Genomic DNA, 17500 nt, shown 5'->3' with positions numbered 1-17500 from the left:
TAGGATCTTAAACAGGGACATCATATTTTATTGAGATATAATTTACATACCATAAAATCCACTAATATAAATGTCAATGATTTTTTAGTAAATTTATGGAGTTGTATATTCTTGATTACAATCTAATTTTAGAACATTTCCATCACCCCAGAAGATCCCCTGTGCTGGTTTGCTGTCAGTGCTATTCCTGTGCCCCAGCCCACAGGCAACAACTAATCTATTTTCTGTCTCTGTAGATTGGCATATTCTAAACATTTCATATAAATGGAACTATACAGTGTATGGTCTTTTCCTCTGGCTTCTTTCTCTTAGCATAACGTTTTCAAGGTTCATCCTTGTAGCAGGTATTGATATCTCATTCCCTTTTATTGTGTGAATACTGTTCTATTGCATGGATATAGCACATTTCGTTTAGCCATCAATTGATAGACATTTGGATCATTTCCACTTTTTGGCTATTGTGAATAGAGCTGCTGTGAACACTTGTGTATAAGTTTTTGTGTGGACATGTGTTTTCATTTCACTTGGGTAGATGGTATCATATAGTAACTCTATGTTGACTTGTTGAATAACTGCCAGATTATGTTCCAGAGCAGCTGCAACGTTTTACATTCCCACCAGCAATGCATGAGGGGTCCATTTTCTCTACATCTTTACCAACAACGTGTTGCTGTTCATCTTTTTGATTGTAGCCATCCTCATGGGTATGAAGTAGTATTTCATTTTAGTTTTTGATTTGCATTTACCTAATGAGTAATGATGTGGAACATTTTTTTCATGTTGATTGGCCATTCGTATATCTTCTTTAGAGAATGTCTATTCAGATCCTCAGCCCATTGGATTATTTATCTTTTCATTATTGACTTGTAAGAATTTTTTGTATGTTCTGAATATTTTGTATGTTCTGAATACTAGTCTGTTATCAGATAAATGATTTGCACATCTTTTCTCCAAGGCTTTTTGTGTATCACTTTCTTGGTGGCAACTTTTATTTTTTTAATATGTCTTTATTGATTTCAGAGAGAACAAGAAAGAGGGAGAGAGAGAGAGAGAGAGAGAAACATCAAAGATGAGAGAATCATTGATTGACTGCCTTCTGCATGCCCCCTACTGGGGATTGAGCCTGCAATCCAGGCATGTGCCTTGACTGGGAATTGAACCCGGCAACCTCCTGGTGCATGGGACAAAGCTCAACCAACTAAGCCACACCAGCCAGGCTCTTGTCAGTTTTAACTTAACATGTTAAGCGCCCAGTCAGTCACCGGTGACTGACACTATACTTTCCATCCGGAAGACAAAACAGGCTGGGCGCTTAACGTGTTAATGTATTTTGGGGCTCTGTTGTTAGGTGTATATAATTTTATTGTTCTAATGAATTAATCTTTTCATACTTATAAAATATCCCTCTTTGTCTCTATAACATTTTTTGTCTTTTTTTTATTATTAGGTAAAGGTATTACAAATGTGTCCTCATCCCCCCCATTAACCTCCAACCCTCCCCCCCTCACTCATGCTCCCATCCCCCTGTTGTCCATGTCCATGGGTTTGGCTTATATACGTGTATACAAGTCCTTCGGTTGATCTCACATTTTTTTGTCTTAAAGTTCTTTTTTAAAAGGCTGAGGGAACATTCCTTTCCCCATCCTCTGATTTTCTGCTTCTTATCCTATAGTTTGGAAAACCAGGTGACCAAACATGTTAGAGCTATACTAGAGCAGGACTACTTGCCCCTCTATTTTTATGTTAGGGTTCTGAGTAAGATTTCACTTTTTAGAAAGAATTTCTGCAGTTACTTAAATTCTCTTATTTTACCTATTTTTGTCTTTTTACAAGTCCTTTTGGCTTATGGATCTCTGTTCTTGAGGCTTCTGGATAATTGACCTTTAGTTAAGTGAAGTGAATAATATTTTTAAGAATATCTCACCTAAAATGTTAACATTTGGGGAATTTGAGTGAAGGGTATATTGGACTCTTTGTATACTTTTTTCCAAGTCCAAATTGTGTCAAAATAAGTTAAAGAAAAAAATCTTCACCTAAGTGAGGTGTTATTAGTTATCTTTTCTTACTTGCAGATAATACTAGTCTTATTCATTGACTTTTGAAATTGATTTGGCAGTGTAACCTCATAAAGCGGTTCATGAGTCCTTAGTTTGCAGTCATGCACCATTTAACAATAAGGATAGGTTCTGAGAAATGCATTGTTAGGTAATTTCATCTATGTGAACATCATAGAGTATACTTACACAAGCCTAAATGGTATAGCCTGCTAGACACCGAGGCTATATGGTATATGTGGTCCGTTTTTGACCAAAATGTCATTGTGTGGTACATGACTGTAATTCTTTTTTTTTTTTTTTCCGAGCAATAAAGATTTATTTATTTTTATTTTATTTTTTTAAATTAATAAATCTTTTATTGTTCAGACCATTACAAATGTTCCTCCTTTTTCCACCATATCTCCCCTCCACCAGGTTCCCACCCCACCCCATGCCCTCACCCCCTACCACTGTCCTCATCCATAGGCGTAAGACCTCCGTCCAGCATGACTGTAATTCTTATCTCTGGTATTAACACAGCTATGTCTTAGTAGTGTCATCTGATAGGCAAATTTCTGGGAGTTATCATAGATTCTTTCCCCTTAAAACCATATTCACTCTGGCAATAAACCTTGAATTTGGAACTTCGTTTAATGTATCTTGAATCTATCCCTCTTGCCAATATTTTCATTCACACCTCAGCATCTCTTTCCTGGATTATTGCAGTAGGTTTCTAACTGGTCTTATTTTATATCTGCTCTCTGTCTTCATCTGCCTGCTTCTAAAGTATGCAGTAAACTATTCACGGTACCATTCATACACTTAATCCATGCTGTCTCATGACTTTGCTTGTGATCTTCCTTCTGCTTGGATCAGGTAATTTTCTTTCTTTGAGACTCAGGTCCAGCATCTCTTCCAGTAAACCTTCCTTAGAGTGTCCGACTTCATTCTTTTTGCATATAGATAACCAGTTGTCCCAACACCATTTATTGAAAAGAGGGTTCCTTCCCCATTGAAATGTCTTGGCACCTTTATTGAAAATCGACCGTAAATATGTGGGTTTATTTCTGGGTTCTCTGTTTTCATTCCATTTATTTTTACATCTATCCTTATGCCAGTACCACGCTATCTTAATACTATAGCTTTGTGGTAAGTTTTAAAATTCGGAAGGATGAGTCCTCCAACTTTGTGTTTTTTTTTTTCAAGATTGTTTTGCCTTTGGCTATTCTGGTCCCTCAAAGTTTTATGAGTTTTAGGATCAATTTGCTAATTTCTGCAAATAAACTAGGTGGATGTTGATAGGATTTATGTTTAATATGTAGAGCAATTTGGGGTATTTCTCTCCATTTTGTCTTAGTTAAGGATTGTTATTCTCAGGTTTTCAAATTTGATATTTCTGGGTATTTTTTTGATTGTGACAAAAAGTGCCTTCTAAGGTACATAACATAATAGTTAGACAGTACTTAATTTTGTGATGCATGTTTGTGGTGAGAAGAGAAGAATTTTTTTATTGGTAGTACAACCATTCATTTGAAAAACTTTTTCCTTACACGATCATATATTTTACAAAGTGGTCCCTGAAATATTTTGCTATACACCTGAAACTAATGCAAAATAATATTGAATGTAAACTATAATTTTAAAATAAAATTTTAAAAAATAACTTTTTCCTTATATGTTCCACATATTTCCACATGTTCTCAGTGGAAAACTGTAAAAAATACAGAAAAGCAGAAAGTCCATAATTATACCATTCAGAATTAATATCATATATGTATCTATGTGTGTATATATGAAGGCTTATTGTATATATTTCATTTAACCATATAATATATAGATGTCTTTTAATCTCATTAAAAGCTAGTGGATTTTAAAAAATATTGTATCCATCTCATTTTGAGATATTTAATTAAATTCCTATTAGGCTTATGTTTAGTTACAGTTTTTTCCAAATTTTAAGTGCTGTAATGAATGTCTTTATAATTAAATCTTTGCACAAATTGACTATTTTCTAAGGCAAGTTCCTATAAGTAGAATTGCTGGTTTAAGAGGATACATATTTTAAAGTGTTTCTTAAAAGATTTAGTATAGTGTTTTAATATTTTCATATTGTATGTTAATATTTTACAGTTTATGCTAAAATCTGAGGCAAGCTCATAAACAAGTATTTGTGTACTTCCAAAGTACAATTGGATGTTCATAGCAGCATTATTCATAGTATTCAAAAGGTGGAAACAACCCCAATCCATTGACCAGATGAATGGATAAACAAAATGTGGTATATACATACAATGTAATATTGTTCAACCTTAAAAAGGAATGAAATTCTGATAACATGTTACAACATCAGTGAACCTTGCAAACATTTTGTTGAGTGAAATAAGCCAGACACAAAAGGGCAACTACTGTATGATTCTACTTAGATGTGGTACCTAGAATAAACAAATTCATAGAGACAGAAAGTAGGATAGGGATTACTAGGGACTGGGGAGATGAACAGAATTTCAGTTTGGGATGATGAAGTGATCCAGGATGGAGAGTTCTGGAAATAGATCATGGTGGTGATTGCACAACATTGTAGCTATACTTAAAGCCACTGAAGTGTATGCTTAAAAATGGTTAAAATAGTAAATTTGATATTAAGTATATTTTACCACAATAAAAAAGACTACCATCAGATTCCAGAATTTTAGACAAAAAAACAATTACTGAGAAACAATGTGCTTGTTTTAATTATTGTGTGTTACCCTTTACCTTGTAGCTAAGTGAACTCAGGTTTAGATACTTGTTTTAAATATGATGGATTGACAGATGGGACTGAGAAACTAGGTTCCTAACCAACATTCATTCAATATGAAGACTTACTGAGCTATATGCCAAGTAGCCTGCTAGGCACTGAGGGTTACAGTGGTAAACAAGATAAGACATAGTCCCTGGAGTCTGCTGGTTGCTAAGCTTGGACAGAAAAAAGAACAAACTTCTTATTAAGAAAAAATGGATTAAACAATCAGGTGACTTGTTTTCTCCTTAATGATTTCCTTTGTGAGGTAATTTTAAAATATCCTTTTTTCCCTTTCAGGTTACTATGGAAACATGACCACATAAAAAGGAAGTCCATTCTGATAATTCTGATACCTGAGATGTAACGGGACTGAAGGGTAGAACAGGGAAATTTTTAGTGCCAACCTTAATTACAATGGCTACTGATTCAGGGGAGCCAGCTAGCACAGAAGATTCTGAGAAACCTGATGGAGTTTCACTGGAAAACAGAGTTCATCAGATGGCAGCCACTTTGACAGTGGAAGCTAGACTGAAGGAAAATGACAGTACCATCTCTGCTGGGGGGGAAACTGTCGAAAGGAAGAGATTCTTCCGAAAGAGTGTTGATGACAAAGTTATTGATTCTTCCTCCAAAGATGAGAGAACGAAGGCTACAACAGAGATTCCAGGCGGAGAAAAGCTTCCTGCAAATGTGCTAAGAGGTGAAAAAGAAGTCAAATTCTCACAATGTTCAAAGGCAACTTCCGAATCCTCCAAAGATTGTCTCAAGGAGAAAAATGAAAAGGAAATGGAAGAAGAAGCGGAAATGAAGGCTGTAGCTACTTCTCCTAGTGGCAGGTTCCTGAAATTCGACATAGAGCTGGGAAGAGGAGCCTTTAAAACAGTGTATAAAGGGCTGGACACTGAAACATGGGTTGAGGTTGCTTGGTGTGAGTTGCAGGTCGGTATATAATCCTCCTGGTTTTAATAAATTCCAGTTTTAGTTGACTTGGTCTTCTGAGTGATCCAGGATTAAAACGCGTGTTTCAGGCACTGGGCACAGATAGACACTGTTACTCTACCCCCTCCCACTTTACAGACGAAGAAACTGAGGCTCAGAGGTTATAGTGCAGTGGTTCTCAACCTTCTTAATGCTGCGACCCTTTAATACAGTTCCTCATGTTGTGGTGACTCCCAACCATAAAATTATTTTCGTTGCTACTTCATAACTGTAATTTTGCTACTGTTATGAATCGTCATGTAAATATCTGATATGCAGGATGTATTTTCATTGTTACAAATTGAACATAATTAGAGCATAGTGATTAATCACAAAAACAATATGTAATTATATATGTGTTTTCCGATGGTCTTAGGCGACCCCTGTGAAAGGGTCGTTCCCAAAGGGGTCGAAACCCAAAGGTTGAGAACCGCTGTCTTAGGACCTCACGCCAACTATTTTTTTTGTCCTGTTGCTTTCCCCTCTGGTTTAAGAGGGGGAAACTCTATGGCAGTGGTTCTCAACCTTGGCTGCACATTAGAATCACCTGGGAATCTTTTTAAAATCCTGATTTCTGGGCCTCATCCTCCGGAAATTCTGTTTCTTTGTTATGGGGTGGGGCCACAACATTAGTAACAAAGAAACAGAATTTCCGGAGGATGAGGCCCAGAAATCAGGATTTTAAAAAGATTCCCAGGTGATTCTAATGTGCAGCCAAGGTTGAGCACCACTGCTCTATGGTGTCGTTGGGAAAATGCTCTTAATTTATTAACGTTAGGAAATTTCTGAAACTCTTAACGTCTCATTTTTAAAACTTTCACTAAATTTGTGCCTTAAGACTTGATATAATAAGTGCTTAATTTAAGACTGTGATATATTAGTCATATATCCTGTGATATCTCCCTTTTCTCTCAACAAATTTTTGGGGGTTCATGTACTGTTTTTTAGAACAGGAAATGCTTTTCTTGATTCCTTGAGGATTTCTATTAGTATAAACTCACACATGCCTTTGTGTTTACCTTGAAGAGGATCTCTGGAAGAAATAATCAACAGAATTTACTGAGGTTAGTCAAATGTAATGTGCTTAGAAAGGAGAAATGAAAGCAACAGGACTGTAGTTGCATCAACTGGATACTTGGTTCCATAATAAATGTTTATGTGAACTTCTAACTAATGAATGACTACATAGGGGGTCAAGTATCATACAAGGAGTTACTATAATAATAGTTTCAGACAGATGTAGGTTAAATATAAGGAAAAACCTTTGTGACCTCAGTCAGCTCAAGAGAAATGGTCAGTTTTCACAGGAGATGCTTAAAATTAACATAGAATAAAGCCAGTACTTCTAGGCAGGTGATTATTGTTCAAATTCCAGTAGTCTCTGTGCCTGTGGGTGTGTCTGATTTCACCCTTTCTGAATATGCTACTGGTTGCCATTTAGATAGGTTTGAAATTTAGTGCAAGTCCCTGCATTTCTAGGAAGCTTCTTTGTTTAACACCAAGTTTCCAAACTTTGCTCTCTGTAAAAGTCAATGATTGCTTCATATGCAGATTCAGGAGTTTATTGTCAGAGATTCAAATTCAGCAAGTCTGGGTGGAGTGCAAGACAACAGTTTTGGTTCTAGGTTGCAGGTTCAATCCCTAGCCCTGGGGCCCTGGTTGGGGCAGCTGTGACAGTAAATGTGTACCATTTAGGTCTCTCCCTCCCTCCCTTCCACTCTTTGAAAAAGCAATGGACTGGTTGAGATGGCTGGGACAGTAGATATGTCTATCACATAGATGTATATCTATTTCTCTCTCTCTCTATTTCTCTCTCTCTCCCCTCTGCCTCCCTTTACCTCCCTCTCCCCCCCCCCCCCCCCCCCCTTCCTCCCTTCCTCCCTCCCTCTCTTCCTCCCTCCCTCCACTCTCTGTAAAAAAAGCAATGGAAAAATATCCTGGGTGAGGATTAACAAAAACAAAACAAAAAGAAAGTGTTTTGAATGTGGGAAATCCCTTGATGACTCTTTGGAATGCAAATAACTTAGCAGTAGAGCCATTAGAGTAGTTCTTGAAAAGTGTATGCAGGTATGGGGTTTGCTTGATTTTCTTCTCACCCCCTTTTTAATCCTTTAAGAATTTTATAAGGTCTTTGTCACAGTAGAAATATTAGATAATGCAAGGAAACAAACATGAAAACTACCTGAGGCCCTTGCCGGTGTTGCTCAATTGGTTGAGCATCCTCCCATGCACCCAGAGTCTGGTCAGGGCATTCCCCTCCCGCCCCCCAAAAAACACCTTAAATTCTAGTACTTTGAGGACGCTTTAAACAATTTAGTATATCTTTCTGGACCCTTTTGCATAAATGTATATATGACTTTGTTTATTTTCTCCCCCACAAAATGGAATCAAACTATAAGTTTTTACAAAACCTTTTTAAAAACTTATCACTAACATCTTTTCATTACCAGTAATTGTACATTTACGTCATTATTTTACTACATGCCCTTATAAGTTATTTAACTAGTCCTCTATTATTGGACATTTAGATTTTTCTCCAACGTTTTACCATTATAATTATGTTGTGGTCATCCTTATATATCTATTGAATATTATGTACATTTTAATTTCACCTCTGCATCATGACATTGGTAACACTCATCTTTCAGTGATACTCTGTAAATGGGGGAAGTAATTTCCATTCCCTTGGTAGGCTATATAGTAAAGATAGGTCAAGTTATTTTGCAAATTGTGCACTCTAACTATGCTAAAGGATGTTTAGGTAAAAGTTGAAGAAAATATTCTAGCAGTAGGACCTGCCTCCTATCATTCGACTGGGGAAAGATTGAAAGATTCTATAAGGTCTTCCTAGCAAGGCTTGTTGGAATTGCATGTTCCCAGGCCTCATTCCAGACCAATGAATCAGAATCTGCTGCTTAGTAACATCTGCAAATGATGAACAGCAGAGTTTGAAAAGCACTAAAATAAGGGACCAGTTCCGAGAACTAGCTGAATCAGAGGAGGAAATCCCTGAATACACTTAACATGAGCTTTATATTTTATCATATGCTAGAGGCCCGGTGCACAACATTCATGCACTTGGGGGGGGTCCCTCAGCCCGGACTGCGCCCACTCACAGTCTGGGACCCCTCGGGGGATGTCTGCCTGCCAGCTTAGGGAGCAGGCCTAAGCCGGCAGGCAGAATCCCCTGAGAGGGGTTCTTAGAGCTGCCACAGAGGCAGGAGAGGCTCCTGCCACCGCCACTGTGTTCCCCAGCTGTGATCCCGGCTTCTGGCTGAGCGGCGCTCCCCCTGTGGGAGCGTACTGACCACCAGGGGGCAGCTCCTGCATTGAGCATCTGCCCCCTTGTGGTCAGTGCGTGTCATAGCAACCGGTCGTTTTGCCATTCAGTCTATTTGCATATTAGCCTTTTATTATATAGGATACTGACTCCTGGCACTCACTCCAGACTTTCCAAATCAAAATCTCCAGTAGATAGGACCTAGGAACTTATTTTTAAAAAATATATTTTTATTGATTTTTAGAGATAGAGGAAGGGAGAGAGAGACAAACATTGATGAGAGAGAAACATGGACCACCTGCCTCCTGTACACCCTTACTGGGGATGAGCGCACAACCCAGGCATGTGCCCTGACTGGGAATTGAATCTTTGACCTCTCAAGTGCATGGGATGATTCTCAACCAACTGAGCCACATGGCCAGGGCCCAGGAACTTATTTTTAAAATGTTCCCCAGGTGCCCTAACCGGTTTGGCTCAGTGTCGGCCTGCGGACTGAAGGGTCCCAGGTTCAATTCTGGTCAAGGGCATGTACCTTGGTTGTGGGCACATACCCAGTAGGGGGCGTGCAGGAGGCAGCTGATCGATGTTTCTCTCTCATCGATGTTTCTAACTCTCTATCCCTCTCCCCTCCTCTCTGTAAAAAATCAATAAAATATATTTAAAAAAATGTTCCCCGGGTGCAATAAAGATTTAAAAAATAAATAAAAAGTTCCCTAGGTAATTGGATACAAAGCCAGATTTGGGACTCTCTCATGTGCAGCAAATGTTATAAATGATATAAACTACATTTTAATTTATACAGAGAACAACAATTGCAACTTTCAATTATGAAAGGAATGTCAGAATGAGTGAACTTAGTTGATATAATTTTTGGGTATCATTTCATTTTCTGCATATTTGGAACTAAGAAAAACCAACTTATTTAGAATATCAGAAGGATATGCCTAATGATTTTAGAGAGAGGGAAAGGGGTAGAGAGAGAGAAAGAAACAGAGAAACATCAGTGTGGGTTGGTTGCCTTTCATACGTGCCCAGACCAGGGATTGAACCCACAACCTAGGTATGTGCCCTGACTGGGAATTGAACCCACAACCATTTGGTTCACAGGTCGATGCTCTCACACTGGCCAGGGCAGGGCATCGCCTTTTAATTACTTTCCTGTGTGTACTATGCAGTTTGTAATGGACGATTTCTCATATTTTTAAAAAATAAAGTGTTCTTTATTATGTAATTACACAATTTTATAGAAAAACATCCCAGTTAACAGTTTAAATTATTCTAGATTCTTTCCAATCTTTGTTTATATGTGTATATAATGTAAAAAATTGGTATGTCCACTAACAACGTGATATATATATATATGTATATATATATATATATTCTATTTACTAACATCATTTAAATTGTAAACTATATTGCATTCACACCACCTCTTGCTTACTCTTCTCCCCTGAAATTAGGCAATTCTGTTCTTTTTTAAAATTTTTATCTTTTACATGTTTAATTTGAAATGCATAGCTCAACAAAAAGTTTTTATACCTTTTCTCTTGATGGCATTTCCCCTCCATTGTGGACATTTGAGCCTTGTGTACAAATTCTTAAAAGCACCAATGACATCCATTTGTTTAGACAACATGGACTTTATGGCAGTGCAAAGAACCTGGAGAGAGATTTTACTGCTGATACTTGACTTTGAGAATGTTAAGAACAAACAAGGAAACAAACAAACCCTTTGATGTAAGTCTGATTTAGGATTAGGCCATAAACATCTGCACTTCAATAGTTTGTCATATTTTAGGGTTTCCATTCTTTATTTTTTATGCATTAGTGGAGAAACTTTGACCTATTGTTCTTTGTAAAGAACTTGGTAAATTACTTGGTAATTTCTTGGTAAATTGGTAATTTACTGTGAGTGAGGGCTTTAAGACCTACTTCCTGTTTAGAATACTATTTATTTTAGTTCATGATGTTGAACGACCTGGTCAGATGTTACTGAAAAGCCTGTTTAATAACTCTCAGGAGGAGTCAATCACAGATGTTTTTAATAGTTTCTTTCCTCTTCCACTGACCACTTCAGAATCAGCAGCACTCTGCTTTTACACCTGGAAACGTAACCAGGTTTTGCTTTGCTATAACTTGGAAAAATATTTCCACTAGTACATTTGTCATTTGTTTTCTTGATGGAAGTGAGTTTTCATCTAATGGGGCTATTTTCCAAATGAAGGAACATAGCTATCTGAAAATCTTTGTTATTTATGCCTAAAATGTATTTGAATGTGCTTCACTTTGGGGTCACATGTGATTGTGTGCTTCTCAGGGTAATTAAACAGGCCTCCTTTAAGTAGCATCTAACAAATAGACATCAAAAAGTCTACCTGTAGTCTCTGAACCCAAGCAAAATGTCACTGAAAAAAATATTAAAATAAAAGACACAATCGACTTTAGCAGGATGACATGTTGAGTGAGCCTTCTCATACACTTTCATTATAGTAGCGAATATATTCAAAGCAATGCAATGGAAATAACAGTTTAAAAGTCCATACCTCTATACTGAAAGCTTGTATCAAAATTGTGGAGCCCTGACTGGGTGGCTCAGTTGGTTGGAGCATAGTCCTGTACACCAAAAGGTTTCGGGTTCGATTCCCTTTCAGGGCACGTGCCTGGGTTGTGGGCTTGATCCCCAGTGTGGGGCGTGCAAGAGGCACCCACCCAATCAATAATTCTCTCTCATCATTGATGTTTCTATCTCTCACTCCCTTCCTCTGTGAAATCAATAAAAAAATATTTTTAAAAAGTAAAAATCAAAGGCAGATGCTTTCATAAAATGACAGGGTGAGAGCAGCAGGAGACAGACAGACTTGGTCTGTGAAATATTCATTTTCCCAGTTATGTCAAAGGGTTAGTTTTGAGCTATCTGCTTGATAGATAACAAATTGATACATGTATTAGGCTGAATAATTGCACCTGAAAGATGTCTGTGTCCTAATCCCTGGAACCTTTGAATATGTTACCTTACAATGCAAAAAGGAATTTGCAGAGGCAGTTAAATTAAAGATCTTGGTAGATTTTCCTGGATTATCTGGGTTGGTCCTGTGTAATAACAAGGGTCCTTATAAGAGAGTAGGAAGGGTGGCCATAGTCAGAAGGAGATCTCATGATGGAAGTGATGCATTTGTTGGAAGTAGGCAATGAGCCAAGGAATGTGGGCAACCCGTAAAAGCTGGAAAAGGCAAGGAAACAGATTCATTCTTCCCTAAGGCATCCAGTAGGAATGCAGCCTTGCCAACAACTTGACTTTAGTGAGATTCATTTTAGACGTCTGATCTACACAACTGGAAGGTAATACATTTGTGTTGTTTTAAGCATCTGAATTTGTGGTAATTTATTACAACAGCCATAGGAAATGAATACAATACACACAGCTGCCATTCATTCATTTGTTCATTCATTCAACAAATAAATATTTAGTGTCTATAACAGGGGTGGGCAAACTTTTTGATTCGAGGGCCACAATGGGTTCTTAAACTGGACCGGAGGGCCGGAACAAAAGCATGGATGGAGTGTTTGTGTGACTAATATAAAATTCAAAGTAAACATCATTACATAAAAGGGTACGGTCTTTTTTTTTTTAGTTTTATTCATTTCAAACGGGCCGGATTCGGCCCGCGGGCCGTAGTTTGCCCACGGCTGGTCTATAATGTACCAAGACTGTGCTAAGTGCTAGGGACATAATGGAGAAAACCAGACACAGGCCCCATTTTTATAAAGTATAAGTAGAGGGAGTTTATAATCGGTACGAAGAAGATTTGGAGATTGGAATTAGTGAAAATCAGATGAAAGGGCTGTTAAAATATAGGTTTGTTTGATGGAAATGGTAGGGTTGGGAGTAGCAGGCAACAGGATACCACTCCATTACTACTTGGTTTTCTCTTTTTAACTTTTTATTCTCAGATAATTTGCTACTAACAGAGGAGTTGCAAAGATAGTGTAGAAAGTTCCAGTATGCCCTTCATTCAGTTTTCCCTTACGTTAATATCTTAACCAGAGACTGAAGAAATTATTGTTAGTACAATACTATTAACTAAAGTTAGGACTTACTTGGATTTCACCAGTTTTTCCACTGATGACCTTTTGCAATGCTATGATTCAATCCAGGATCCCACATTGCTTTTATTTTTAAATATATTTTTACTGATTTCGGAGAGGAAGGGAAAGGGAGAGAGAGATGGAAACATAAATGACGAGAGAGATTCATTGGTTGGCTGCCTCCTGCACACCCCATGCTAGGGATCGAGCCCGCAACCTGGGCATGTGCCCTGACTGGGAATAGAACCTCCTGGTTCATAACCATGCCAGCTGGACCCACATTGCATTTAGTTATGTCTCCTTAGTCTCTTCCAAGATGTAGTAGTTCTTTAGTCTTTCCTTGTGTTTCATGATCTTGAGCTTTTGAAGAGTATTGTTCAGTTATTTTGTAGAATGTCCCTTAATTTGGGTTTGTCTTATGGTTTCTCATGATTAGATAAATACAGGCTATGAATTTTGGCATGGATACCACAAGAGTGCTAATGCCATTCTCTGCATTATAGTAAGGGGTATATGATGTCGACTTGGATTACTGGTGATGATAACCTTGATCACTTGGGTAGGGTAGCATATGATAGGTTTTTTATACTATTAAATACATATTTTTATATTAATATCTTGGGGGTAGATACTTTGAGACTATGCAGAGATCTGTTTCTCCTCAAACTTTCCTGCATTGTTTTGGCACTCATTGGTGTATTTTCCCTCTAGTGAGTATTACTGTGGTGTTATAATGCTGATTTTCTATTTTCCACATTCCTTTTACATTTATTAATTGGAATTACCTCTTAGTTTTATGTGGTCTCTTCCTAAATATGACTGTTGAATTTCTGAAAAACCCCCAAATTGGGGAATTTGTGGTTGAGGAATTTTAATATATCTTAAGTTATTAAGATACTTTTCCTTTTCTCATATATAGCCAGGCTCTATTATATGCTGATTTCTTGATTAATTCTTTGGTGTTACCATTTACAAATTGCCATTGCCCTTGTGTGTGTTTATTTCATTTTGCTGTTGTTCTGGGGTACTACTCCATCTCTCCATGGAAAGTGGCTTGGGAGTGAGGTATCTGCAGTCCTTGCTGTGAATATTGTTTCTGAGGGGCATTGTGATGACCTGGAAAGTGCTTGGTTTTCAGAATATGGCAGACCTGGTTCCAATGTTGCCTGTTCCTGTTAGGTACCCTGGGCAAGCTAAGCTACTTAACATTTTGAAGCCTTAGTTTTTCACTTAAAAATAATGAATATTTCTGATACACAAAAATAATAAAGAATAACACAATGGAGCTTGTGTACTTACTACTCAGCTTGAGAAACAAAATCTTGAAGGTTAGAGATAATGCTTATAAAGCATGTGATACATATCTGAGTGTTCATTAAATGATAGTGATAAAATACTGAGCAATGTTCCAGGCTAGTCATTGATAGACTACTTTGTAAAGTGAGCAGTGTTTTTATGTTTTTGTTTTTAATATATTTTATTGATTTTTTTACAGAGAGGAAGGGAGAAGGAGAGGGATAGAGAGTTAGAAACATCGATGAGAGAGAAACATCGATTCAGCTGCTTCCTGCACATTCCCTACTGGGGATGTGCCCGCAACCAAGGTACATGCCCTTGACCGGAATCGAACCTGGGACCCTTCAGTCTGCAGGCCAACGCTCTATCCACTGAGCCAAACTGGTCAGGGCAAGTGAGCAGTGTTTTGAAGCCTTCATAGTGTTCATCTTTACTTGAACAAGTTCTTTTATAGTATAGTTTTTGGGATCTGTTGATTTCTTCCTCCTCGCGTTTGCAGAAACAGATCCATGTACCCTCTGACCTGGTTCTGTACTTCATTGTTGGTGTTTGCATTAAGAGACATAGCTGATAAGGCCAGAGTTTACCTTTTGGAAATGAAATGCTTCTTATCTTGAGTAAATACATATGCAGGTTACTCATGTTGGTATTGTGCCTTGCCTCAGGAAAGGTTTTGTGTACATTTTAAGCATGCCATATATTATGATAGATTAAGTGTTTAGTTAACATTCATAGAAGGACAGTAATTCTTTTTAAAGTAGTGTTGGAGTAGTTGAAATCTATTCGGTGAATTTGTATTTGACCTCTTATTATATTTATCAGGCATATAAATTAATATCTATAACACTAAAACATTGTTATTTGATGCTTGGGGGGGGGGTGACCTTACCTAGAGACAGTAAGATTAAAGGATCATTTTTGTAGACTGTAATTTTCCTGGCTTTTGACTATGTCAACTCCATTATCTATCAGTGATCTCTAGTTTGCCATTTGTGGGTCATCATTCCTTTCTTGTGTAAGAACTCTAATTGGCAAGGTGTGAAAGTTACTGAGTAATACAATAGTGTGTGTGTGTGTGTGTGTGTGTGTGTGTGTGTGTGTGTGTGTGTGTGTTTAAAGGAGAATAATTATAGTACCTGAAAGCTCTCCTCTGGATTTGGGTACGAATTTGACAGGTTTACTTTCGACTCTGAATTAGAATGGACCTTTGAAGACCTTGGCCATACCTTTTTAAAAAAGATTTTAAAATTGATTTTTAGAGAGAGGAAGGGAGACACAGAGAGAGAAACATCGATGTGAGAGCAGAAAATGAACACCCCCTACCTAGGATCAAGCCCATAACCCGGGCACATGCCATGACTGGAAATCGAACTGGCAACCTCTCCTTGCATGGGAGGATGCCCAACCAACTGAGCTACACTGGCCAGGGTTTGGCCATACCTTTTTAGTGGAATTTTACCTTTAGCAATATGTCTGGGACAGCAGTTATAACTTTGTAAAGTTGTTTTCTCTGAATGCTGACTACTTTTAATCCATAGGATCAAAGGATAAAGTGAAGTATGTAGCTTATCTTGGCACATGACTTGTGCTTGCTAATTTCATCAGAGGGCATCAAAATTTATTCATTATTCTTCAGAGCAGATCTGCTGACCTATCACAATGGAAAGACTTCTAGCTAATTACAGGGACATTTAGGACTTATTCGTCATCTTGGGTTAGACAGAAAATCATAAACACTTGTTTTTAGATATCTTCTAAGTTTAACATTTCTTACTTTTGTTCTTTGAGTTCCTTAACTCTTTTTAAGCCCTTTTTACAGAAATACAATTGAAATATAATATTGACATGTAATAAGCTTAAAGTGTACAGTGTATTGACGTGATACATTTATCTATTGTAGTATGATTGCCACCATAGCATTAGCTAGTACCTCCATCATGTTACATAATTATCATTTTACTAGAGGCCCAATGCACGAAATTTGTGCAAGAGTAGGCCTTCCTTCCCCCAGCTGCTGGCACCGGCTTCCCTCTGGTACCCGGGACCCAGGCTTCCCTTCAGCCACCGGCAGGCACCTCGAATCCCCGGCTTCATCCAGAAGGATGTCTGGTCTAATTACCATATTACACTTTTATTATTATAGATTATGTTGACAACAGTTAAGATTTAGTCTCTTACCAACTTTATTTAAAAAATATTTAAGGAAGCCCTAACCGGTTTGGCTCAGTGGATAGAGCGTCGGCCTGCGGACTCAAGGGTTGCAGGTTCGATTCCAGTCAAGGGTATGTACCTTGGTTGCGGGCACATACCCAGTAGGGAGTGTGCAGGAAGCAGCTGATCTATGTTTCTCTCTCATTGATGTTTCTAACTCTCTATCCCTCTCCCGTTCTCTCTGTAAAAAAAATCAATAAAATATATTTTAAAAAAATATTTAAGGAACTCGTATAGTATTTGTCTATGTCTGTCTGACTTATCTCACTTAGCATGCCTTCAAGATCTATCCATATTGTTACAAATGGCAGGATTTCCTTATTTCTTTTGCAGCAACAGTAATTTTATTTATTTTTCTAGTTTTATTGAGATGTAAGTGACATAACAATGTATAAGTTTAAGGTGTACGATTTGATATCTACACTAATAAAAGACAAACATGCAAATTGACCGTACCTTTGCTACGTCTTAAGCCACGCCCACAAGCCAATCAGAGTGACTATATGCAAATTAATGCAACCAAGATGGCGGCCAGCAGCCACGGAGCTGGAGCAAGCAGGAGGCTTGGTTGCCCCAGTGATGGAGGAAGCCAAGCTTTCTGCCTGCTGCGGCGGCTCTAAGCTCCACTCAAGGCAACAAAGTTTCAATTATAGAAGATAAATAAACCCCAGATACCTGCTTTCAGCCTGCAGTGATCACGGAGCTGGAGCGAGCAGGAGGCTTGGATTGCCCCTGGCAATGGAGGAAGCCAAGCTTCCCACCTGCACTGGCCAGCTCTGAGCTCCACTCAAGGCTACAAAGTTTCAATTATAGAAGGTAAATAAATCCCAG

General features: G+C 37.9%; 1 protein-coding gene across 1 annotated transcript in view; it reads left to right on the top strand.

Moving 5' to 3' along the window:
- The window catches only part of WNK3 (WNK lysine deficient protein kinase 3), a 107114-nt gene that overhangs the window by 19611 nt on the left and 70003 nt on the right, over positions 1-17500 (top strand). Inside the window, exon 2 of the mRNA XM_014535322.1 lies at positions 5116-5757. Coding sequence (XP_014390808.1) covers positions 5233-5757 — 525 coding nt within the window. The 5' untranslated portion in view covers positions 5116-5232. The remainder of the gene's footprint in view (positions 1-5115; positions 5758-17500) is intronic.

Source organism: Myotis brandtii, unplaced genomic scaffold (assembly GCF_000412655.1).
Source record: "Myotis brandtii unplaced genomic scaffold, ASM41265v1 scaffold1424, whole genome shotgun sequence".
In the NCBI taxonomy this organism is placed as follows: domain Eukaryota; kingdom Metazoa; phylum Chordata; class Mammalia; order Chiroptera; family Vespertilionidae; genus Myotis; species Myotis brandtii.
The sequence above is the reverse complement of the archived record's forward strand: the minus strand, read 5'-3'. Positions and strand labels throughout refer to the sequence as shown.